We start from the raw sequence: 26,067 nt of genomic DNA, 5'->3' as shown, positions 1-26,067 counted from the left end.
AAAAAAAAAAAAAAAAAGTGGCATTGTTTGGGTAATCAACCCTTAGAGAAAAGAAATTTTGGTGTTGATCATCTCGCAAAAGATGTTGGATCCTAATTTGGTGGAAATATTAGGTACTTGCTTTGCAGGATCTCATAGTGTGGGTGTCGGAAGAAATTATAAAGGGGGCTGGGTTTACAAATTTTTATACCCCACAAAATTCATTTCTTTTGCAAGATAAAATTTCATAGCCAAAGGCCAAAAAAAAAAAAAAACTCAGTTAGATAATTATGTATCGCCGGCGTCGCCCCGTTCCCACCCTGAGACTACATTCATTACATTTCTTTTTTATTTTTTTATTAATATTAATATTCTTTATTGCTTTTGTCATGTAGTGGAATCAGTCATTTTCATTTCCCAAGCCGATGCCTTTGAACACATTTTCTTTTAAAAAAAGATGTAGCATTTTGGAACATATAATCTCGTTGATCTCCTATCTGCGTTAGTTTTGGGCACAAATGGTTAAAAAAGCAAAAACAAAACAGAAAAGAGAATTTTTGAGCTTTAGCATTGTTAAATAATTGTCTCACATTCTTCAAGCTTTTGTATTTTCTCTAAATTGTTGGTGATTATCTCAAGAATCTATGCGATGTAAATGAATAGAATATAAGTAAATATTCGTGATTAATTTATTTAATTAACAAATCATTAAATATTATTCATAAATGTTTAAATTTATTAAATGAATAGAAATTGAACATATCTACAATTTTTTCATCAAACATTTTATTAATGTTCACAAATAAACAGAATATTACTTTATTATATTTGTGATTTATTCGTTTAATTAACGAATTTTAAATTTTACTCCAAATCATTTAATAAACTTAATTAATGATTATAAACAAATAAAAATAGAATATATTCACAAATTGTTCATCAAATATTTTGTTATTTTACAAACATTTTATTCATTTATATCACTAGATGTGATTTACAAGAAATCACGAGATGAATTATTTGCAAACTATTTCTTAATTTGACAGCTTCAAAATATGATTGTTTAGCCTAAATCTTTGACTGGAATTTAGGGTTTGATTAATTATTTCTCCTTTCTGATTTTCTTGCGTTATTTTCAAAGGTCATTATTTGGTTTAAGCTGATACTAGGTACTTGGATCCTTGCATGAGGAGGGGTTGAAATACTCGACAAGTGTTCCCGGTAACCTTGATGCTCATGAAGATTTTAATAAGGTTCAGGATTCTGCTGTTTCTTCGAAGGATGTTGTTAAACAAGTAGGCATGCCCTCTGCGATGTTTTATGTTATACAGGTGAAGCATAATGGAATTTTTTTTTTTTTCTCATTTCTAGCTGACAAAGCTCGTTTTCATATTGTCTACAGTTTTATTGATCATGATTAACTGCAACTTTAGGATGTCAACGAAAAACCTGTAATGATCTACATGAAAGGGGTTCATTTCACTGCCAATAAGAGTGTTGAAACTGAAACAAACACTACAGTTAAAAGTGTTAATTTAATGACCTGAGTGATTCACCCATTCTCTATTCAGTTTTTGATCAGTTCATAGAAAGTCTGCATTTGGTTTACATTGCCTGTGCATCTGTGTGTACACATACATACAAAAATGTCTTATTGATATCTGCTCCTTTAGAAGATAACTATAAAAGTAACTTGTGAGATGCATGACGGAAAATAGGTTCGTTTATGCCCCCACGCATATTTGTTTTATCGTGTAATTTTTCAGGTGCTGATAGAATATATGCATTTAGCAGGTTTGTATTCTTATCAAATTTCTGACTGATGAAGATATTCCTTTGAGTGCAAGAAATATTCTTGAAGATCCTGAGCTGAAAAGTGTTGATCCACACTTTGTGAATCGAAGTGTCATACGAAATGCCTTCTTCAACTTACCACGTCTGCTGCAACATGCACCTTGTGTTGAAGCTGCCAGGTTTACATGGATGTCCTCTAACCACTCTGGTATGTTGCGGCAAGATTTGGCAATACTCTCTAACTTCATGTGCTGTAACACAGGATCCAAACATAGCACGTTCCTTTAGCTCATTAATGCTATCAGGGTCCACATTAGAACTGAACGAGCGGTAATTTTTGACAGTTTCAACCAATTAGAGTATGCTTAATTCATTTCTTGATGCTAACAGAGCATAAATATCGAAGCATATATTCATTGGAAGCACATGTATCAGACAAATCCTGATGGATTCTGGTGATTGCCTTCTGTAAAGATTTTAAAGCAGGTAGAAGATTTCTGGAATTCTGCTGAACAGAGTTACCATGAACATTGCAGATTTCCTGCCGTACAATCCAAACCATGTCAAGAGCAAAACACAAGCAAACATCAATTTATCTGGCAAAATGACAGAAAGCTACCTGACCCCATCGAAGCACGAACTCTAAGGGTGGACACCCTTCCAGAAGGTCAGCTAATGTCTATTAACCTTTGCAAGTATCTGCTAGGGATTGATGAAGCAACTGCTGCAACATCTACTGGACTGACAGAGAAAATACACCTTTTAATTAGTGAATCCTCATTCAAACGCAAGCTAAGAATTAAAGCTCTGCTTGGCTGATCTGTATCACTGTTATCATCATCAATCAAATCCAACGGGCCAGCTTCTGTCATATTCTTTGAGTTCAAGAAGTCAAGAACTCCATCCAAAGAGAGGTTATGAGTTATTTGATATCGTCGAAGCAAAACCTGTTTCAAATACATCATTGGGTTTATCTTTTCTCCAACATTTTGATCAAAACAGAAAAAATAAAAAATAAAAAGGACTCTAGGTAGACAGAAAAGCATTGATTGAAATTATCACCCAGGGGCATGTGCGTTGTATATCAAATGGAAAAAGAAGAGAGAGCAAACCATACTGTAAGGCTTGTACTAATGAAAAAGTATGTATTGTGGGAACAAGGTACCAAGCATGCATGCCTTAGTCCCTCTTGATTCAGGACAAGACAAGAATAGGAAGAACACTAAAATATCTTGGTAACCAAACCCATGGTTCAAATTAGACAGAGATTACCATGCAAATTCTTCCTTCTGATACTGAATCAAATAAAATATGACTATTTTATAAGACCATTAATGGTTGAAAACAATAGGTCTCCAAAATAAGAGAGGCATCTCATGATTACTTTCTTCTTTTCTGGCTGTTGGATACAAGGTAGCTAAAAGATGGGTAGGTTATAGCAGTCAAAAGAAAAAATTCTTTAGATATCAACTGTAAAGTTCACAAAAAAACTTGCTATCTTCATGGTTTTAAATCTCATTTTAATCAGAGATAATTCACATTTTAAGAGGGAAATAATTAGAGCTCTATGGGTTACTGCAGAAAACAATATACGCATTTAAACTGTGAAAAGAATCAATGATTTGAATGGCATCTAAAATAATCCAAAAATGGTCCAAAAATATGCTTCGAAGTTCAAATTAGAGAATAATTTTTTAATTTTTATTTGGTACACACAGATGTATCTAAACTTACCTGATCAGCAACGTCATACATACAGATGTATCTGCTACTTCCTCCAGCTAAGATGTAACTCCCATCAGCAGAGTAGCACAAGGTCATAAAGCACTTTCCCGAACTTGAGTTAGCTGCTGATCTTCTATCAGTCATGAGACGTCCTCCGGCTATATCCCTACAGCCCTCAATGGTGCACATTAACAAGCCATCAATGGGGTCCCAAAGGTGAATCTGTCCGTCTAATGTGTTGCAAGCCAATTGCTTTCCATCTGGTCGGTAAGTAACAGTCAGAACATCTTGTATGAGGAAATGTTTCAACAGCACCTTTTCCTTCAAATACATCCCATAACCGAACAGTTTTGTCCCAGGTTGATGAAGCTAATATTGCATAAATATTATAAAAAAAAAAAAAAAAAAGCAAATCAATAGGTATTATTAAAGCTAAAACAAAAAAAAAAAAACATTTGTGTATACACATCATATAATAACAAGTGTGGATTCAACCCAAAGATCAGAGATGCACATCAGACATTAGGCCAAATAAAGTCAGATGAAAAACAGTTGATGCACAAGGAGAAGAACAACTCCAGAATAAAAAATAGGATCGACAGAGATAAATGGAAACCTAAACAAATCGAATCAGCAGAAAAAAAGTGAAGAAAAGTTAGATCACATTTGTTGGAGAAAACATCAACCCATGAACAGGACCTTCATAACCACTAAGAACATCCAATAAACGGCCCGTCTTCATTGACCAAACAAAAATCTGTAATAATGATGATGAAAAAAAAAATCATGAAATGTGATTACTATGGGAATGTCAAAATGAAGCAGCATTAACCAATGTACCTCAAACGAATCTAGAGTTCCTGCACAAATCACTTCACCACTTTGGTCGGCTACCAAAGAAACAAAATGCCTAGAAGAAGGGGTTGTGGATGTTCTAAAATTTTGATAACGCAACAGGTCCCATGCACGAACAGTCCCATCCAGGGATGCACTTAAGAGGCAATAATTATTAGCCATAAAATGGAGTGCAGTAACCGCATTGGTGTGCTCGGTGAATGTTACGAAACAAAAGCCAGACGAAACAGTCCATACCTGTGACAAGAAATATCTAAACTTTCATGAGGTGTGAAATTGAAATACTTGAGGACAAGCAGCAGCGAGGCAAATGTGTAGCTCTTAAGAACATAGAATATTGGCACAAGATTCTTAAAAGTCGATAACCACAACTACAACCATGAAAACAGAAGGCCAAAAATGCCTATCAACCACGTAAGATCTAAACAATCAAAACATCTCTCAAACATTCATTTACCTTCACTTTATTATCATCAGCTCCAGTAGCCAAGAGTTGTGAATCTGGCGAATAAGCAAGAGCATTCACATTAAAGTAGTGCCCCTGCTGCTTCAATATATAACTCTCTGACCGCCACTCCCACACCAACAACTGCCGCAACTTTGCACAGCCAAATGTCAACCAATTTCCAAGGTCATTGAACATAGCCGTTGTAAGCTTCTCCCTTGATATCGATAAAATCACTTTCCTTACCATCAAAATCCTTCCTTTTCTTCACACTCCCCTCCCCACCTTCGGCGTCCCTCTATGGTGTTCCTGGAGAAGGTGGCTCCTCATCCTCCGGACCTTCATCTCCAAAGTCATGATTACCATCATTGCCACTATAACCCCAACTAAAAATAAAACCATCACGAGCAATGGTATATGCCTTATCAACCCTATTATTCTTCTTATCAACACCAAAGAAGCAACCAACAACAGAATCTCTATGACCTAGAAACAAACTTGGTTTTTTATAACTATCCTTAATTTTATCCACAAAAAAAACCTCCCAGTCAAATCTTTAGACCCAACAATCAAATATTTTGATTCATTATCCCAATCAATTGCCAATATCTTATCATTGCAATCAGCAAATGTTCTAACCAATTCAAACCCAAAAACTTCCCTTTTATACCCAGGAGAATTCCATATTTGCAACAACTTACCCGCTGCCACAGCTATGTATTTCCCTTTGGGGCTGAACTTGATGGCACTAACGGGATGCTTAAAAGTAATGCGGTGCAACACCACTCTCCGGGGGAGGTTGATGAAAAGGCAACGGTTGTTTTCGTCAATAGTGAGGAGGAAAACGCCGTCAGGTGAAGCGGCGATGCGGCGGATGTTGCTGGAGGATTGGACGGGTAGGGTTAAGGTTTGGGATTTGACGAGATCAGTGACGAAGACATGGTTGCCGACGGGAGAGATTAGGTTGGTGTTTTGTGTTATCACGATGTTTCCGACGCGGTAAGGGGCGCCTAGGAGGTTTTGGAAACGGAAGTTCATTTGGTTGTGAGGTGCGTTTGGATGGTGGGAAAGTGAAGGAAAATTTTTAGCGTTCAGAAGGGTTTTAAGAAGGGTTTAAGAGAAAGAGAAACCCTATCGGCCGAAAAATACCTCGTGGAGGACCCGGCCCAAAAGCCCAATACAGCCCATATTTTCCTTGAAATAAAAAAGGAGGATTAGAAAACCGTGGAGAAACAGGAAATGTTGTTTTTTCATCACTTTCCGGAGAAAAATTTCCGATGAAAAGGCACAGGTATTCGAATTCTTAATAACATTGAATCTCCCAAAAGTGATGGATGTGGCATTGAGTTATGCGCTGCTACGTCTCCTTCCGCACAAGTAAGGCTCCCCCCGGGGTTGGGTTGCTATGAAAATCTGTGCCGGCCGCACCATGGACACCCAAATGCTCACCTCATTTAGATGTTGTCTTAACTCTTTGAATCATTTTCGGATGGAAGGTGTTGATTATGAAAACAAATCAAATTCTTGTTTTTCCAACACAAGCATGTGAGCAAGTTGTCACACGAAATGGGTTGTATTAGTGCATTCTGTGACATAATGGGAGATGGTTCACCAGACATCCTCATGGAAAATTCCAACCCCACCAATACAGTGAAAGCTGCCTCCCCAAATCAGAAACGTGTGTCTCCTCCACATCTTCAAATTCAACACCAGCTCTGCGAAATGGCCGTAAACTTATTTTGCAGGCTGTCCTTCTTTCCCTCTGCTGACACCATCCTGTAGCTCCGAAGACCGTATGAATCAAACTGAAAATGATCATCAATGTAGCATTCATGACCAGTGAATGGAATGCACAGAGTAGGATTAAGTCATCATTTTGTTATTTGGCTGACTTTGCAAGTAATTGGCAGAATATTGGCTTCTCAGAGAGAGCTAAGACCTGATCAAGATTTCACGGCTTTTCTCGGTGACATGCCAAGAAATTGCTTGAATTTGCAGTTAAGCATAGCCATTATATTGCAAAGAGGGCTATGAGTTTCGATTTTGACAGAGGTGATAGTTGTTGGCCGGGGTTATTCAAGTTCTTTAGTGTTGCAAGTATTTGATGAAATAATGCATGTAATTACTAATTGGAAAAAGATTTATAGGTTTCAACTAGTTTTACTGAAATTGATCCATCAATGTCCTGTAATCCTGTGAATGGATTTCACTCGGATCAGTCTTTTTTGGTGGTCAGGATGATTCTTTTACTTATTCTGGTCCCTCTGTAAGAGACATGGTAACAAAAATGATGGTACTTCATATTGATAGCTAATTTTTATTTTCGTTATTTAGGCATCTTTCTCCTCCATTATCCACCAACTTTTGATTGGGATGTGTAGATCAGGCAGGATGCTCTTCTTATGGTCTGTGATGTCTTGCAACTCAGTTCCTATTGTCACATTGGTCAGAACAACATGAAAAGGCCTTCACTTTTATAAATTACTCGCCATGGATAACAACAGATACCGATTTCACAATTACTAGACAGAGCTTCCAAGAATGCTGATAAGCGAGTGAAGAAACAAATCAAGATAGAAGCCAAATGCCATATCACATTAACTAAAATCAAAATGCACTTAAAGTACAACAGACTAGGCTACTACGATCTACATCCTACATTTAAAATGAAAAATGCGTCAGAAACTTTATTTCAGGACAGGTGAAAAGACAAAGTGATTTAAGAGGGCTAATTCAACTATATCATATACCCAGCAACCCATTTTGTTAAGCACCTACTTGTACATATGCAGTTTTCTCTCTTTTGCCATTATTGTCTCCCTGTTCTTTCTTTCTCTGCTAGCTCCAACTAAAAACTGATCCTGTGCTACATTTACCGGCATCCCTCAAGCCCCAGTGTTGCTGTCAGCCAATTGCAGACCTCATCCATCTCTTTAGGGACTGTGTAATGACCAATCCTGCACAGCCAAATTAACCAAAACTTAAAATGCTGCGTGGTTTGTCAATTAGCAATGAGCTAATCACGGTTTGTAAAAGCCTAAATAGTTACCCTTCATAGTTTTTAAAGGTGAGGTTCCGAAATCCTGCTATACTCAAGGAATGGGCAGATTTTTCTCCATATGTGTAGGGGACAACATCATCACCTGCAATAGGATGGATTATAAGAGGATCAGTTTTGTGGACTAATGTTGAAATAACAATGTCATTGGAGAGTTAATAATGTGTTTTCCAGAAAACGTTTGAACTGTGACGGGAAGAATGTGTCCATCAACCTTTTGAGGATTGTTAATGGAACATCTTTCTAAGCAGATTTTCAGTATGAATATATTATGTATTCTTCGTTCAAAATGTCATCATTTAACATGGAAAAGATACATACAAGTTCCATGGCTGAGCAAAATTGGCAAGGATGCGGCACGTCTTGCAGCTTCACGTGATACTTCTACTTTGTTCCTTAGGCTCCTGCAAAGCAACACCTTCAATGGGCAAATACAAGAATATTTTGCAAAAACTTAACACTCTAAAGGTATTCAATTATTTTGTAATCTCAGGCAGAGAGCAACACAAATTACTGGATGAATCCACTCTATTATATTCTTATGAATCACTATATCATGATGATTTCTAACAAAATTAATCTCATGTTTTCATGGCAAAGAAGTACGAAACATAAAAGAGTATACAGGTGAGTTAGAAAATTAATTCTGAATGATGCCATACCTTGAACCTGGAAGCCAGCCACTTAGTCCAACAACTGCCCTTAGGTTGATGGGGTATGGGTTGCCATTTCCATACCTTCCCAGAGCACAAGAAGTTGCAGAGTAGAGGGCCATTGCAGCACCCATACTAAAGCCTCCAATGCCCACTTTCACTGTCAGAAGGAAATTGATATGGTATTAAGTTTTTCATTTAAATTTATCTGGAAACAGACACTATTTAAAGCATCAATTTATATATAACCTTGATATTCTATAAATTTAACAAAATAAAGCATATATAGAGAATGGCACAAAGAGTTAAGGCAACCTGGGAGATATGAAAGAAAATATGTACAGAAATAGCCTATTTCAGCAGTAATAAAAGTTTATTTCTAGCTCAAGGCTGAACTTTATTCAGTAATTAAGAACCGAGAAACTAGTAAAGATTCACAACTTCATTTGCATATAGAGATCAGAAATTCAAGTTTAAGCATTGAAATTTATGTTTAAATCTTGTAAGGCAATCTTTTTGCAGATAATAAAGCCTTCAAAATACCATCAGATGGCTCTGTTGACAACAAGTTTGAGATATGTGCTGCAGAAGCATCTAAACCCTCCCAATCATCTGGACCATCTTCTGAAAGCTCACCAACATCAAACCCTGATGCAAGCAATTTAAATGATTATGTCAGTGTCAGAGCATTCACATGGCTTTAGTTACAGGATACTGGATATAGGATACATGCAACATAATGCTTATTTCACAAACCAAACAATAAAACCAAAAATTTGCTTACATGTAGTGCAAGGAAATCCTCCAAGTATAGCCACAGGACGAGTAGGAGCAGTGGGGCAAATCCATTTTATCTGAAACAAAGAATCAAGAGAAATATATGAGAATCACGGATGACAAAACTTGCATCAGATGGTTCAACTAAAATTTTAAGTATTGGAGGATAAAGCAATGTGTATCTGAAACAATATAAGTTAAAAGTAATTTATTAAAGCATCCTTACATTTGGAAGAGGAAGACTTTCCAAGAGCTGGGACCAGCTGCAACAAAGTAAGAATAAAAGTTAGGATAAAAGTGCTTCCTTTTAATTGACGTTATATTTCCAACATGAAGATAATTTGGAGAAGTGCTGTTTTCAGTTGTCAGCTGCACATGAAAATGCAACTGCCGATAGAACTTCTGTAATTCCATTAGAAGTTTGATAATTTTTATCTTGAAAACAAGGAAACAACAACTATTTATCTCAGATACTGGGATCACAGGAGTTAAGTGAAAGCAGCAAGCATCCCAAAGCCAAAAACTGCTAAGTTTGTCCATGCAGGGTTGTCAAGACTTACAAGATAATGAGCGGCTAGTAGAACCAGTTTTACTTTTAATTTGGCAATTCGTGCGTCTACATCATGTTTATTTTGTGTCAAACATGTATAAAACATAAAAATTATCATGTCACAATTCATATGGCATACCAAACACAACATATTTTTTTATTTTTGCCAAAATTTTGAACCATGTTGCATTTATGTTTTTTTATTATCATTTTTGTATCGTGTCTAAAATTACCATATTTTCAAGTATAGAATTTTAGAACCAGCCATAATACTTGAATGAAAATGAATATCCTTTATCAAAAGGTAATAAATGTTTGTTAATATGGTGGGAGTACCAAGTTAATTTGTGGACCCTTATCTATGGACATGGAATATACTCTTTTCACATCTAAGGCTTCCCAAGGTAAGCTTAACATCACATGAGACAGAAAAGAAATCATAATACAATGAATATTATTTCACTGTGGCACTGCTTTCTCCATCGAACTTATTCCAATTAAGAGTACAACGAAAAGAAACTCAACAGAGAAAATCATAGCATGATATGGGCCTTCTACTTCTATAAAGCATGCCAAGATGTTGACATTCTCAAACAACTTTTTTTTTCTTTAATGATTCAGAAAGTCCACTCTGATACAGGATTTGTACAAAAGGATAGAATAAAACTGTATCCACAGTTCTCGGCAAGTTAGTGAGTAATGAGATTAAATCTAGTGTACAGTAAAAAATTAAGTTACCATGCGAACTAGTCTCCAGCATTCAATAAATGAAGTTCACTGAAACAAAAGAACACATAGCATGCATCTGTAGTATAACAAAAGCCTAGCTTGCAGTTAACGTATTTCTTCGGCAGATTGGTGTTAGTAATAAGTGACAGATGCAAGAGTTTACAAATCCAAAGAAGGGTTTTTAAAGACTGGATCCTGATAATCACAAAAGGTATACAAAATCAGGAGAAGGAAAAAGAAGCATTACCTTGAGCCATTGTCACCGAGGCCATGAAGCCACACTATAGTTGCCTGGTGCTTTCCTTTTGGTCGAACCACATATGTCCTTCCAAAGTCAAATGTCCTTCTAGCAGTTCTACTACCTAAAAATTAGAACCAATGAAGTCTAACTATCAAAATGTCAACTTAAAAGTAGATAAACATTACTAGAAACCTAATAAATGAACCAAGAAAGCATCACCAATCCCTATATTTGACAGCTATTAATGAGTTCAAGAAGTTGAAAGGTAAGGAAGTAATATAAAGAAAGTAACAGACCTGAGCTCATGGCAAGATGTGAATAGCTCATTTTGTTGTTTTCCCACTACTTGAGGTACTGCACTAAACAGCCCACCCTCTGGCAAGGACTGAGAAGAGGTGATACAATGAAGAAAACCCAGAAGGGTATTGTCTATTTATAACCAAATGGGCAGTGTGGAAATGGAATAAAACATGTGAATATTGTGTACAACAGGCTGCACATTGAGCCTAAAATTGCCTGGAAAACTAAAAAATGAGGATGAGGGGCATCGTTGAAAAGGAAGGGGTAATGACAATGACAATGACAATGACAAAAGCAAAAATTCTTTTCGATAGCAGAGAGAATCCAAGCAGAGCAGAGCACCATCATCCATCCCTTAACGGAGATTTTCAACATAGAAAGAATCTATGCTTGTGGGTGGTGGCCAAAAAATAAAGTAAAGCCTTCAGCAACAACTCAACAGAATATTGCTGAAACAAGAAAAGAATAATCTAAATTTGAAAATAAAAATCTTTTCTCGATCATTTGTTTATGAATTCCTTGATGATTTGATTGATACTCATTAAGCAGAAAGCTTAGAAGTTTCAACTTCATACATCCTTACAAATTTTTGGTATAATGGAAAAATACCGAAGGACTCAAGGACAGAAGGAAACCGAGTATTTTTTCTTACTTCAATAAACTTCAACTTCTCATTATATTAAAGAGTTTAATTTTTATCATTTGTTGATGCACAATATACATGCATAAAAATTATAATTATGTATGAACTAAATTTTTTATGTGGAAAAGACAGCAGAAAAGCATGTGCCCTTTTTTTCTTTTTCTCTCATTGCATCCTCTTTCTTCCTTTCCTGCTTGCCACTATAATTTTTTGTTGCTTAATTCCCAGTTCCCACCATAAAAAGTTTTGTTTGTTTATATTCATGGGGAACACCATAAGTATTAAGCACATCCAAAGTCCAAAGCTGCACGTCCTTTTTGATTCTTTGCTTGCTAGATATTCAGCTGACAATATTACCCTTGTTTCTAATCTTTTCCAAATGTTTTCCCTTATTTTTAAAGGTTTATATCCTCAATTTTTTTATAAAAAAAAATTATAAATATTGAGATTTGAATCTCAAATTATCACCTCTTGAGATGATTATATAAACCGACTTAATAAATTTCCAAGAATTCTCATTTCTACTTTAAAGTGTTTGCAAGGTTATTATCATTGCTTGCAACCTCAACTGCCAACTGGCCAAAAAGCCTATGCCAGGAAAAAAAAATGTCACTTCTACTATTGATTTGCAGAGTTGCAGACCCACCATTTAACTGGTCTCATGTTCATTCAGGTCAGTTTCTCTGAGAGCCCATATTATGCCATCATTATGTACCTATAAAATGCAGCTTTATTGCAACATGCCTCCAAAGAAAGTGCTGTTTTGTGATATGCATTTTATCCGGTACCTGTTTGTCATACATGACTCAGCTTAATTATCATCTTCAGGCTGTCATTCATCTTTGGCCTACGGCCTTCTAGCTGTAGTGTTCAATAGCCAAAAATGCCTTTCGAACTCTGTACATATAACAAAAAGCAAACTCTATATTTAACTGGTTGACTAAGGGGAAATACTGCTGACATAGCAAGCCATAATTGGTTACTGTGTTGAATGGTAGCATCTGATTACCTTTTAGCTAAACTTTTCAGTAATTTTTCCTTTCTTTCTGGGGGGAAAAATTTGGCCAACTTTTTCATTGTCAACTCCTCCTTTACCCTACCATACTCATTAGGGGCATGAATCAATCAATAATTATATATAGATATGCGATGGTACTTAATTTTTTGAGTTTAGTTAATTGATTCCTAAGTTATTATAACTGAAAGACATCAAATGCTGTTGGCACTATCTCTGAGTGTGGCTAATTTATTACTGACATTAAATAATGCAGCTGTGTGAGTGTCAATAAAATTATATTAATATTAGTTGATGTGAAATGTTGAAAATTATAACTTAAAATTTAATTCAATTTATTCGTACAATTATTCGATATTTTTAAATTTTAATATTTATAATTTTTTTTGTCTTCATATTACGGTCTCTTTGTATCAAAAAAATCTGAAACATTCAAATAAATTACTAAAAAGAAAATAGTTGCAGCTAGCTCAAGCAACAATTGTTTTTCTCCTTGTTCATCTGCAAAGCTGGTTCCCAAAATGCAGTGAAAATGAAAGGTACAAGGATTATGCAGAAAAAGAAAAACAAGGGTTTAAACATCACACATCATGAATAAAGTGTTAGGCAATAGGAAGCTGGTGCTGCTCATGTATTGACTAGACATCTTTTTAAAACCATGCAGAGATCATAGCTATAGGTTTACCTATATCTTTCATTTTCAGTGAAAAATAAACTAATTGGTGAATGTGGGTTAAAGATGAAGGTACATAATTAATTAATATATATATAGGAAAAAAAAAAAAAAAAACAAGTGGTGATGCTTGCTTACCTTGATGAAAAAGACTAGCCATATTGAATTATCCTACATAGTGGAGAGTGGCATTGATTCAACACTTACTGAAACAAGAAAAACAAAAAAGAAAAAATAATATCTATAGGGTGACAGACTTGAAACAAATTGTTTAATATGAGGAGAATTTTATTTTAATGTTATCCCTTCTCTAATTACTGGAGTTATTAACTGTATTTAAAACTTCCATGATCTTACAAACATGTATATGTGTTTGTAATCAAAAAGAGAAATTTTTTTATAGTTTTAGTATTTCAGATAAGGAGAAACAGAAATGATCTTTTCCTTATATTAATGTAGTACTGTTGCAAAGCTGGATTGCTCAAAAACATGGGGAAAGAAAATTCTCTAATAAGAAAGACATAAATTTAATAAAGTGCAAGCGTAATGTTGTCTAGACAAGAGAATGAAAAAGCTGGTTCTTATCCATGAACTAGAGAGTTAGGAAACATAGGGTTTCTTTTTGTCTTTAATATGTAGATTTGCAACTGAAAATAATTTAATTAGTGAATGTAGTTTAAAGATTAGTGATTGAAAGGGACAAGCAAGGTAGCAAGTCCAAGTGACTATTCTTCTAGGATATTTTTGAAAATGGTATCCTTAGAGAACACATCGGACATTTGATGATATTTTGAATCTTTTAACAAGGAGAGAAGTGATACCAAGAGTTTTCCTCCTTTTCCTTATAATATGGAAACAATTAAGTCTTTTCCATGTGAATTAACAGATAGAATCAGTTTTTGAGTGTTAGGCAAAAAGCCTCAATTCCATCAAGCTAGTAAAAATAAAATCAAACGATTAATCAATTATACAAGAGATAGTAATTTAATATGGTTCAATTCAATTGATCTACGTTCACGGACGAGAAAAAAGATCTACTAATTGTATAGAATTACATCGAAACAAATCAATTAGCACTCAACAATCAACACCCATAGACCCTCTCAATCTCCTATAGTCCTATGAAATATTCTCAACCCAAACAAATACATACACATTTAGTCTCATCCAGTCCACTTATAAATATTTAAACATACACTCCCTTAAGACAAAAATATTCAGTAATCTTAAGAGGTATTTATCCCATAAAATCTTACTACTATCTTACATCTTTTTCTTATACCTAATCTTATAGATACTCCATCTATTTATAAGTATATAAACTTGTCTATTAAAAATCCATTTCCTTTTAAATTTTTTTTCTGTAAATCTTCTATCTATCAAAGAATATCTAACCAATCTCATATAAATCACTTATGAGATTTGAGTTACTATTCCCAATAATTTTCGTCGTGACTCAAATTTCATTAAATCATCAATTTTCATACTAGAAATGCTTGGCTACAACTGTAATATAAATCTCGTAATTATCTTCTCTTGTGTGTTTTCAAGTTTTTTGTAAACCAATTCTCAAAACACAAACTCAAACTCTTTCCCTGAATCAAGCTCCTCTAGACTTGCCTATTCCCATATCATGAACCTTTAGCTTCAATACCACTTGTTAGGAAAAAAACCTCAATCCAATTAAGTCAGCGGAAGAAAAATCAAACAATTAATCAATTACATAAAAGACAACAATTTAACGTGGTTCGGTCTAACCGACTTACGTCCACGGATGAGAAAAGAGATCCACTAATTATAAAGAATTATATCAAAATAAATCAATCAGCATTCAACAATCAATACTCAAAGACTTTCTCAATCTCTTCTAGTCCTATAGAATATTCTTAATCCAAACAAACATATAAGCGTGTATACCCATGCACTCTCTCAGTTTCTTTTAGTCCACTCACAAACATTCAAACATACATATCCATACGAGATAAATTTTCAATAATCTTATGAGGTATCTATCTTATAAAATCTTACAACTCTCTTACATCTTTTTTTTATACCTAACTCTGTATAAATTTCATCTATTTATAAGTATACAAACTTGTCTATTAAGAACTCATTTCTTTTTAGAATTTTTCTTCTACAAGTCTTTTTATCCATCAAGTAATATCTAACCAGTCTCAAATAAGTCACTTATGAGATTTGAGTCACTATTCTCAACAATCTCCATTTTGACTCAAATTGTATTAAATCATCAGCTTTCATACTAGACATGCTGACTCCACCTATAATGAAACTCTTACAATCACCTTCTATTGTGTCTTCAAACTTTTTGCAAACCGATTCTCAAAATATGAACTTGAACTCTTTCCTTAAATCGAGCTCCTCTAAGCTTAACTCTTCTCATATCTTGAACCTTCAACTCTAATACTACTTGTTAGGCAAAAAACTCCAATATCAAGCCAATGGAAGCAAAATCAAATGATTAATCAATCACACAAGAGACAACAATTTAACATGATTCGATCCAATTGACCTATATATATGGATGAGAAAAAAAATTTTCTAGTTGTTGATAATTATATCAAAATAAATCAATCAGCACTCAATAATCAATACACATAGACTCTCTTAATCTTCTCTAGTCCTATAGAATATTCTCAATTCAAACAAATAATGTGCATCAATGCACCACTCAGTCTCCTCTAGTCTACTCACAAACATACACACTTATAAGACGTAAATCTCAAATAGTCTTATGGGGTAACTATCCCATAAAATTTTACAATTCTCTTACATATTTTTCTCATACCTAACTCTGTAAAGACTCTATCTATTTATAAACATACAAATTTGAGTATTAAAAATCCATTTTCTTTTAAAATTATTCTTCTATAAGTCTTTTTATCCATCAAGTAATATCTAACTAATCTCAAACAAATCACTTATGGGATTTGAGTCACTATTCTTAATAATTTTCACCTTGACTTAAATTTTATCAAATCATTAGTTTTTATGCTAAACATGCTTGGCTCTACCTATAATAGAAGTCTCGTAATCATCTTTTCTTGTGTGTCTTCAAGTTTTTTGCAAACTGATTCTCAAAATATAAACTCAAAACTCTTCCATTCAATCAAGCTCATTTAGGCTTGTTATTTCTTATATCTTAAATTTTTAGCTCCGATACCACTTATTAGACAAAAAGTCTCAATCCAATCAACTTAATAAAAGCAAAATCAAACAATTAGTTAATCACACAAGAGACAGTAATTTAGTGTAGTTCGGCCCAACCGGCCTATATCCACGGATAAAAAAAAAATCCACTAGTTGTAGAGAATTACATCAAAACAAATCAATTAGCACTCAACAATCAATACTTATAGACCTTCCCAATCTTTTATAGTCTTATAGAATATTCTCAACACAAATAAATACATACGCATGTGCACTCATGCATTATACCTATGTGGATCCTTTCAGTCTCCTATAATCCACTTACAAACATTCAAATGTATACATTCATAAGACATAAATCTTCAGTAGTCTTATGAGGTGCTATCTCATAAAACCATAAAACTCTCTTATATATATTTTTTTATACCCAACCCTATAAAGACTCCATATATTTATAAGTATACAAATTTACCTATTAAAAATTTATTTTTCTTAAAATTTTTCTTCTACAAGTTTTTTTATCCATCAAGTAATATTTAACCAATCTCAAATAAATCACTTATGAAATTTGAGTCACTATTCCTAATATTGAAGAAATTTTATTATTCCTTTTTCTTTTAGTGCAATTAATCTCTGTTCTAATGTGTATAATAACTTTGTAAATAGTTAGATTATCATACACCCTTTTCTTTTTTAACATAGAAGGCCAATGAAAATTAGCGATAGGAGAATTTGTGAGTGTAAAAAAGTTAATTTCAGTTTTACTGAAATCCACCATTTGAATTAATTAAGCAAAATCAAACAATTAGTTAATCATACAAAAAATAGCAATTTAGTGTAGTTTAGCCCAACCGATCTATATCACGGATAAGAAAAAAAATCAACTAGTTATAGAGAATTACATCAAAACAAATCAATTAGCACTCAACAATCAATACTTATAGACCCTCTCAATCTTTTCTAGTCTTATAAAATATTCTCCATCCAAACAAATACATACACATGTGCACCCATGCACCATACTATCAAATCATTAGTTTTCATGCTAGACATGCTTGGCTCTATTTGTAATAAAAGTCTCGTAATCATCTTCTCTTGTGTGTCTTCAAGTCTTTTGCAAACTGATTCTCAAAATATAAACTTGAACTCTTCCATTAAATCGAGCTCATTTAGGCTTGCTTTTTCTTATATCTTGAATCTTTAGCTCTGATACCACTTATTAGGTAAAAAGTCTCAATCCAATCAACTCAGTAGAAGCAAAATCAAACAATCAGTTAATCACACAAAAGATAGCAATTTAGTGTAGTTCAGCCCAACCAATCTATATCCACGAATAAAAAAGAAAATCCACTAGTTATAGAGAATTACATCAAAACAAATCAATTAGCACTCAACAATCAATACTTATAGATCCTCTCAATCTCTTCTAGTCTTATAGAATATTCTCCATCCAAACAAATACATACACATGTGCACCCATACACCATACTATCAAATCATTAGTTTTCATGCTAGACATGCTTGGCTCTACTTGTAATAAAAGTCTCGTAATCATCTTCTCTTATGTGTCTTCAAGTCTTTTGCAAACTGATTCTCAAAATATAAACTTGAACTCTTCCATTAAATCGAGCTCATTTAGGCTTGCTTTTTCTTATATCTTGAATCTTTAGCTCTGATACCACTTATTAGGTAAAAAGTCTCAATCCAATCAACTCAGTAGAAGCAAAATCAAACAATTAGTTAATCACACAAAAGATAGCAATTTAGTGTAGTTCAGCCCAACCAATCTATATCCACGAATAAAAAAGAAAATCCACTAGTTATAGAGAATTACATCAAAACAAATCAATTAGCACTCAACAATCAATACTTATAGACTCTCTCAATCTCTTCTAGTCTTATAGAATATTCTCCACCCAAATAAATACATACACATGTGCACCCATGCACCATACCTATGTGGATCCTCTCAGTCTCCTCTAGTCCACTTACAAACATTCAAATATACACACTCATAAGACATAAATCTTCAGTAATCTTATGGGGTGTCTATATCCTTTACATTTTTTTTATACCTAACCTTATAGAGACTCAATATATTTATAAGTATACAAACTTATCTATTAAGAATCCATTTTTCTTAAATTTCTTCTTCTACAAGTTTCTTATCCATCAAGTAATATTTAACCAATCTCAAATAAATCACTTATGAAATTTGAGTCACTATTCTCAACATTGAAAAAATTTTATTATTCCTTTTTCTTTTAGTGCAGTTAATCTCTGTTCTAATGTATATAATAACTTTGTAAATAGTTAGATTATCATACACCTTTTTTTTTTTTTTTACATAGAAGGCCAATGAAAATTGGGAGAAAGAGAATTTGTGAGTGTAGAAGACTGAACTTCAGTTTTACTGAAATCTATCATTTAAATTAAGTTTCAACTTTTGGATACTTTATATTTTTTTAAAAAATGCTTTAAAATAATTATCTACTTGTTGTATTAAATAAAAAAATATGATAATTGAACTTCAAATTTAATTCAATTAATTTAAATAATTACTCTTAAAATTTGATATTTAACAAATTTAAGATCTAAATTTCGTAATTTTTTTACTTATCCCAAACTATGACCTTTATTTTAAAAATAAAATATGGTAACTTATGGCGTAAGAGGATGAAAAAGAAGCTTGTTGTAATCCCAATGTCCCTAGAAATTTGGAGGAAAAAAAAAATAAAAGAAGAAAGAAAGAAGAATCGAGAGGCTACTAATCCATCTGGCTTTGGTTGCGGAAAAACCCCTTAAAAATATAGAATATAGAAAGAGAAATAAAGTTATGTTTTCTTTTTATATGTTGTACATATATATATTTCCCACCTGTCATGAGATTGTGTATTCCTTGTTAATGGTATGAAAATGACTGTAATATGTTCCATCTCTTTTCTTTCTTTCCCTTTCTCAGCAACAAAAGGTAAGCATATTAGGATGGGACCCCAAAAGGCAACAGTTTTTCTGGATGAATCTGAGTCCAAATCTGATACCAAATATTGCCCAAAAAGCTTTTTTAATTTTGGTGTAAAATTGATAGACAATAACATCTCATGAAAGAGAAGAAGAAAAGAAAGATAAAAAAGGTGGTTTCATTTCATATCTTACAATGGAACAAAGGTGGCTAAACGTAAAAATATCTCTGCTCTGATGCTTGAGTTTTTCTCTCCTCACCATCTATTTCAGTATTGTAATATAGAATTTAGAAGCTCATCGGTAATAAAAGTGATGGGAATTCTATTCTGTTTAACAGCCGCCCTTTGTAGTTTTCAGCAAATTTATTATGGCTTTTGGAGGATTTTGCTTGATCCATAATCTTCCGGGAACCAAAATCCTGATGAAAAGACGTTTAGAATACACTTTGCAAAGAATATATATCACTTTCTTGATGTTTCATTTTCCTCCTGTCCCTGTTTTCTCTTCTTTCCTCCCAAGAACAAAGGTTAAACTATCGTTTTCCCATCATCGAAAATATCATCCAGGGTCGAAAATATTATATTTTTTATACAACAAAAGTCGATGTTAATATTTGAATCTCAAATATGTTAAATGTAGTAATTACATGAACAACTAAATTAAACTTGGAATTCAAGAAAATATTATTATTTACTACTACATTTAGTACACAAAATAATTAAGATAAAATTAAGTGGACTCCACTGTATTAAAAATATAAAACCTAATACAAAATAATAGATTTTCTCCTTTTTTTTCCTTTCATCGAATACAATACCAGGTTGCGGCTTTGGTGAGAGATTATGTAATTGGGAGAAATGACACAACCTCCTATGTAAGGAAGGGAGAAAGAAAGGGGCTGAATGTTGACATAGGAGATCCTTATAATTTCAATGGAAATAACATATAGTTATGGGTACCATGAAATCTTTGGGATGAAAATGAAATTGGGACATCTGGTAACAAATGACAATACCAGTGAATTCAAATACAAGAATCCGAACGTGATGATACCAAAATAATGGGTTCTAAGATAGTCAGATTCATTGAAAACTCTAATACCAGCAAGTTTCATGAAAGAATGGAAAGGTAGCCATAGATTATTTGGCAAAGCTTTAAAAGTTAAACCTAAGAAGATCCTTAGTTCAAAAAGATGACCACCCTGTGTTTGGATTACTAAAAAATAAAATAAAATAAAATAAAAGAGATACCATCTCAATCGTTGCCAACATTTGAAGTTGTACTATATACTGGACATCATTCCATCCTCTCCAATTTTATTCCAATAGGAAAAACTGAAAGTTGCAATTAATGATGATCATCGTCACCATGTCCATCTGGAGGTCCTCCAGGGCCCACAACTTCTAGCTGCCAAACATCAACAGAAATAATTAGGACAATCCTACATTGCGGGAAAGAACTGATTACTGTTGCTGTAAAGGTTAAGAAAAGGCTGGAATGGTAAGAATGCCACTTCATTGATTTTGTCCAATTGCTTTACAGGGCAACAGACTAAGGGAAGGGGATGAACTGTCTGTCAACCTTAAGTTCTCCGGGACTCACTTTATTCATAGCATTATGGATCTAACCTTACACCTATTCATGTTCATCTCAAAATCACACGGGTCTTTGTTTAGTAAAAATCAATACAGATAGCAATGTCATTGTAGTTTTAATTATGTCCTTCATTGATGATCTAGAAAAATTATTAAATATCTTATAGCTCAAACATTTGCATCTCCATCTTATAGATGATTGTTTGCTGCATTCACTGATCACGTTTACAGAGTTATAGATGAAGTAACCAGAACCAAGTTGACCAACATAACACATCCATAATTCCATATAAATAAGAAGCCCATTAGGCTTGCCTGAGAATAAACCGATACTGTTTATTTGTTCCACAACACCCCAGATCATTAACAATTAACTGAAATCTTAAGATTTTTGGTGCATCCATGTATGGGCTAACAGAAATATCTAAACTGTATATGGATCCAATGAATGCAAAGAAATTTACATTAAGATGTGAGCTCAAATACATCTGTTCAAGGATAGGACAGAAGGAATGAATGTTTTCTAATTCAAGATATCCACTTACCACAAAATACTGTGAGCAAACTGGGCACTCATGTGGCTTGCCTTTCTCCAGCCAAAACCAGACAACATCATGTTCATCCTCTACATTTTTTAAATAGGCAAATCAAATGAATTTGAGTATTAGTTCAAGCAGAATGACTCAATTTTGTATCAATCTGAGACAAAGCATATAAGAACAACCACGGTTAGAACTTAGAAAAGCAGAAACAGAGAATTAACGAAAGAACCATACCGCCTTCACCCCCTGGGCATCCAACTATTCTCTTGTCGTAGTAGGACTTGATGACAGCAGGAACTTCCTACAAGCAGATAAAATGACTTCTACCATCAAAAGTCAAGTCATGACATCACTCTTATGATTTCATAAAGGTCAACATTTCCAATTTCTAGCAGAAAAAAAGTTGTTAGCACCATAAAATAGAGGCCCAAACTCAAGATGATAAATTTACAAAAGAAGATTATTAATTAGACATTATTCAACATAATGGATAAAACATTGCAGTATATTAAAATAGTAGAAAAACATTGCATTCACAGCTTTAACACATTTAGTAAACAAAATATTGAGCGTAGAAACAATTCTTTCTCCGTGCTGTATGATATCTATAATATTCTAGTTTCCAAGAATTGGTAGAACTATGATCTAGGAAGCAAATTAAACCATTCTATATTAATGTTACTGATAAATAAAATATTAACAGCCCAGGTTTGGTGTATGGATTGTTACCTCCATGGGGGGCCAAGATTCACAGTTCAACATCCCCTTCCCCTCAGGCCTAGTCTACCAGTGACCAGGGCCCACCAGTGAGAGGACAAAAACCTAAGGACTCATAGATTATATAAAAAGTTGCTAATATTCATTATTTGAATCCAACAATGAATTAAAAGCCAAAAGATAAGGCAAATGCTAGCAAAAAACTTGAACAAATCACTAGGCAGTTCCTGCTAGTTAATAACATTGAAAAGAGATATGGCAACAGTACCAAATAATGCACCTGCTAACATCTTTTCATATTCGTTTGTTTACATTATGAAACATCAGATCAACAATCTAAGGATAAAAAATAGTTACAGGATATATCAAGATAGGGTAAACAGTAAATAATTTAAATAGAAGTGCATAAAACCCTAGTACTTGAAGCCATATAGAAAATTACGTACAAACAGAATAAAGGAATTAATGCAGGTAAAATATAGTAGCAATTTATAGCAAGAAAAAAAAAGGGGGGGGGGGGAGGGAATTGTTAGTATTTCAGACACCACTTGTCATTGCTTCCATAAAAGATGATGCAAACATAATCGAATATGAGTTGTCCAATTGTAATAGACTGTGAAAGACATTGCAACACGTTCTAACCTTTGTGCCAAAAGGACCTACAGGATTATTTACATCTTCAAGGATTTTCTTTCCCTAAACAAAATAGAGCAGAAAAAAAAAATCAGAATGAGAAAGCAGCGGCTCCTAAACTGAGAGATGAGTAATTAAATTTAATCACAATGCTTATAACAATATAGTCAACTACTCAAATCTTCAATCATAGAAAACTAACATCACAATAAAGTTGTCACATTTTAAAACCAAACAGAGGCACGGAAGAGGAAAAATCACCTCAAGCTCAGCAGCAAGCTCCTCGCGCTCATTACCAGTGGCGATAGGTATTACATCCTCAACCCTCTTCTTCACAGCAGTATCCGCTGCACAACACAAACGAATCGAAAACAAAAACATGAAATCAATATCGGATACGCCAGAAACAACATTCTTTTCTAATATAAACTTAATCTATTCTTCCAATTCCACAGCACCTTAATTAATGATCCAAAATATTCATATAAAAGATTAAATCAAACCGATGCCAAGCTTGAAATCAAAATGAATCATTAACGAAGATCTAAGGAAATTAGGGCTACCTAGCTCGGCGGAGAAGTGGCGAGAGAGGAGAGAAGCTGAAGGGAATGCAGAAATGTGAGATTTGAAATGAAAAGGCACCGTTTTAGAAGCGGATCGGCAGGGAGCAGTGGCTAGGGTTTTGAGCTGTGAAGACACTAGCCTTCTCCACATATTTCTCAATTCAAGATTTGAGGGTTTTGGTTTTTGCTGATCTCAGATCACGCCCCTGCTCCTTTTGAGAAAGATGAAAAAAGCGACAGCGTTTTCTTCCTCTCTTTAGTGGAAGTTTTGGGCTGTCAGTGCGGTTCAGTTTTATAGGATTGGTCAGTTGTCATGTCAAGGGAAAAGGTTGACTTTTGGAAAGTAAGGTCTGTTTGGAAAGTTTTAAAATTTAAATGCCTGGTTTTAATACTGAGTTGGCTTTAAAATTGGGGTCCAGTTCGTTACTCTCTCTTTCCCCTTTTTTTTTTTTTAATATTTTAAAATTATGTCTTATTTTTTTAATATTTAAATTTTTTCCTTTTTATATTTTAAAATTTTTTTATTTTTTGATATTAAAAATTATGAAAATTTAAATTTATAAAAAATTTTAAATTTTAATATTAAATATATTAAAATTAATGTTTTTTTTTAATTCAATAAAAATCAATATATCATAAATATTTTAGGATGAAAAGAGTAAAAAAAATTCAATTTTGCATTCTCAAATATTTGATTTTTCTAAGAGTAATATTTTAAAACTATTTCGGTACAAAACTAGATTATAAATTAATTATTGATTAAAATTTCATTTAAATTAATGATAATATTAGTTCTGATGAAATTAAAAATAATAATAAAATTTATTTTAGTTGCGATGAAAAATATATATATATAATTATGATTAAAAAAATTAATAAAAATTTTATATTAATTTTATTTTATTAAAATTTAAATTTAACTAAAGATGTCATGAACTTAATTGCACCGTACAAAAATATGATAAGATACAAACGAATACTAAATATGTTTAAATGAAAAGACAATCCAACCTATATCAATATCAAATCTATTCATGCATGACTGATCCACCCAGCTTGAGTTAGACGGGAACTTGAACTAGATTTTCTAAAGTCAAGTTTCATCCACTTTTGTGAGAATGTTTTATTTTCAAACGGACTATTTACTTTTTAAAAGTGTTAATTTAATTTGGTTCAATTCATTTATTTTCGTATGTTAATCAAATCTAATTTGATATATCAACATTTTTAACTAAAATCAAGTTTTTTTACATTAATTCTTTTGTCAATCAAACTCAATTTTTTCCTTCCAAAAATCTTTTTAAAATTTTTTTCACAAAAAATAAATAATAAAAATATCAACCAAATAAAACCATGCCACCGTAGATCTTTAAATCTTCTTCACTCACAAGACCATTCAATTTCTTGTTAAGTGCTTAAGCTTCCCCTATTTTCCTTGGGCATAATTAGTGGAATCATGAAAGACAAACAAAATAAATTGCAAGGAATTATGGTATCGATCAAATTAAATATGATAATTTCATATATGACATAGTAATATAACACAAAAATGATTTGAAAAAATTTGTATAAAATGCAAATATGTGTTTTAAAAAAATATATCTTGTGTTTATTTGTATCGACACTAATTTTGACACTAACAAGTCATGTCTTACATGTGTTGATACATCGAAACACGTATAAGACATAAAAAAATATATTTAAATAAAATATGTTACACAGATACATATTTAATAGTGACACGACACTAAAATTACGTTTAATTTAATCGTGTCAAATAGGTACATATTTAATAAATTTAACACATTTAACATACTTTTTATATTTTTTTAATTTAATATAAACATATAGAGATTATTTTAACTTTTAATCTTTTAATTATGATACCTAATTAACTATTTAATACCATATAAAAATTATTTTAAATATTTAATTATGATATTTAATTTAATAATTATTATAAAATTATTTTAATATTAATAATATTAGTACAATACACCATTATTTTATTTTTTAATCTTTAATTGTTCATCATTTTGAATTTGATACTAAAAACAAAAATAGTTATGTCTAGATTTATGATTGTTATATTAGTAATGTATATATTAAATTTTAAATATATATTAAATGCATATTAAATGGATATCAAAATTTTTATACTTTTTAATATACAAGTATTTTTTATATTAATAATGTATATATTACATATATATCTTAAAATATTAAATATATGTTGTTCTTTGTAACTTTTTATAATAAAATTAAAAAAGCTTTTTATTAAAAAAGAATTGAGAAAGACAATATACACCTAATTGTTAACACAAGTAACATCGACATTATGATCATTAATCAAGCAATGTAAATCCAAATCACATGAATATATAATAATAGATCATACCGATAATAAATAACATTTATAGTGATAAGAAACTATATGATTATCTTAAC

The 26,067-nt window shown here is 32.7% G+C and overlaps 2 protein-coding genes and 1 pseudogene across 4 annotated transcripts; all 3 read right to left on the bottom strand.

Moving 5' to 3' along the window:
* Nucleotides 1-2,250: 2,250 nt before the first annotated feature.
* On the bottom strand, nucleotides 2,251-7,137 carry LOC149516961 (periodic tryptophan protein 2-like; annotated as a pseudogene). The gene is made up of 6 exons (XR_016344251.1): nucleotides 4,811-7,137; nucleotides 4,339-4,590; nucleotides 4,165-4,255; nucleotides 3,508-3,879; nucleotides 2,461-2,720; nucleotides 2,251-2,314 (listed from the first exon to the last, which is right to left on the bottom strand). The product of XR_016344251.1 is annotated as a periodic tryptophan protein 2-like (transcript).
* A 229-nt stretch (nucleotides 7,138-7,366) lies between these two features.
* On the bottom strand, nucleotides 7,367-11,316 carry LOC149516960 (uncharacterized). The gene is made up of 9 exons (XM_089764521.1): nucleotides 11,103-11,316; nucleotides 10,813-10,927; nucleotides 9,513-9,549; nucleotides 9,294-9,363; nucleotides 9,053-9,157; nucleotides 8,519-8,669; nucleotides 8,178-8,260; nucleotides 7,848-7,941; nucleotides 7,367-7,755 (listed from the first exon to the last, which is right to left on the bottom strand). The coding sequence occupies exons 1-9, from the start codon at nucleotides 11,131-11,133 to the stop codon at nucleotides 7,671-7,673; spliced, it is 771 nt and encodes a 256-aa protein (XP_089620647.1). The 5' UTR covers nucleotides 11,134-11,316; the 3' UTR covers nucleotides 7,367-7,670.
* Nucleotides 11,317-20,627: 9,311 nt separating this feature from the next.
* On the bottom strand, nucleotides 20,628-23,974 carry LOC149516959 (cytochrome c oxidase subunit 5b-1, mitochondrial-like). Of its 2 annotated transcripts, XM_089764511.1 has the most exons (6): nucleotides 23,620-23,972; nucleotides 23,318-23,403; nucleotides 23,066-23,119; nucleotides 21,941-22,007; nucleotides 21,710-21,789; nucleotides 20,628-20,976 (listed from the first exon to the last, which is right to left on the bottom strand). In XM_089764511.1, the coding sequence occupies exons 1-6, from the start codon at nucleotides 23,768-23,770 to the stop codon at nucleotides 20,917-20,919; spliced, it is 498 nt and encodes a 165-aa protein (XP_089620637.1). In that variant the 5' UTR covers nucleotides 23,771-23,972; the 3' UTR covers nucleotides 20,628-20,916. The 2 variants fall into 2 exon arrangements, with proteins under 2 accessions (XP_089620637.1, XP_089620638.1); XM_089764512.1 differs by lacking the exon at nucleotides 23,066-23,119 and having other exon boundaries at nucleotides 23,620-23,974.
* Between the last annotated feature and the right edge of the window lie 2,093 nt (nucleotides 23,975-26,067).

This window comes from Durio zibethinus, chromosome 8, assembly GCF_047325235.1.
Source record: "Durio zibethinus cultivar Kanyao isolate XHJ-2024 chromosome 8, ASM4732523v1, whole genome shotgun sequence".
Classification (NCBI taxonomy): Eukaryota; Viridiplantae; Streptophyta; class Magnoliopsida; order Malvales; family Malvaceae; genus Durio; species Durio zibethinus.
Note: the sequence above shows the minus strand (reverse complement) of the source record. Positions and strands in the feature narration are given on the sequence as shown.

Bases quoted from the DNA above. Each gene is read 5' to 3' on its own strand.
- LOC149516960 (XM_089764521.1), bottom strand. From the start codon at position 11,133: ATGAGCTATTCACATCTTGCCATGAGCTCAG. The intron at 9,550-10,812 runs GTAATGCTTCTT...ACTTTGTTGCAG, and splicing joins CTCGGTGACAATGGCTCAAG to CTGGTCCCAGCTCTTGGAAA. The intron at 7,756-7,847 runs GTAACTATTTAG...TTGGCTGTGCAG, and splicing joins ACCTTTAAAAACTATGAAGG to GATTGGTCATTACACAGTCC.
- LOC149516959 (XM_089764511.1), bottom strand. From the start codon at position 23,770: ATGTGGAGAAGGCTAGTGTCTTCACAGCTCAAAACCCTAGCCACTGCT. The intron at 23,404-23,619 runs GTAGCCCTAATT...TGTGTTGTGCAG, and splicing joins CCACTTCTCCGCCGAGCTAG to CGGATACTGCTGTGAAGAAG. The intron at 22,008-23,065 runs GTTAGAACGTGT...ATCTGCTTGTAG, and splicing joins TAGGTCCTTTTGGCACAAAG to GAAGTTCCTGCTGTCATCAA.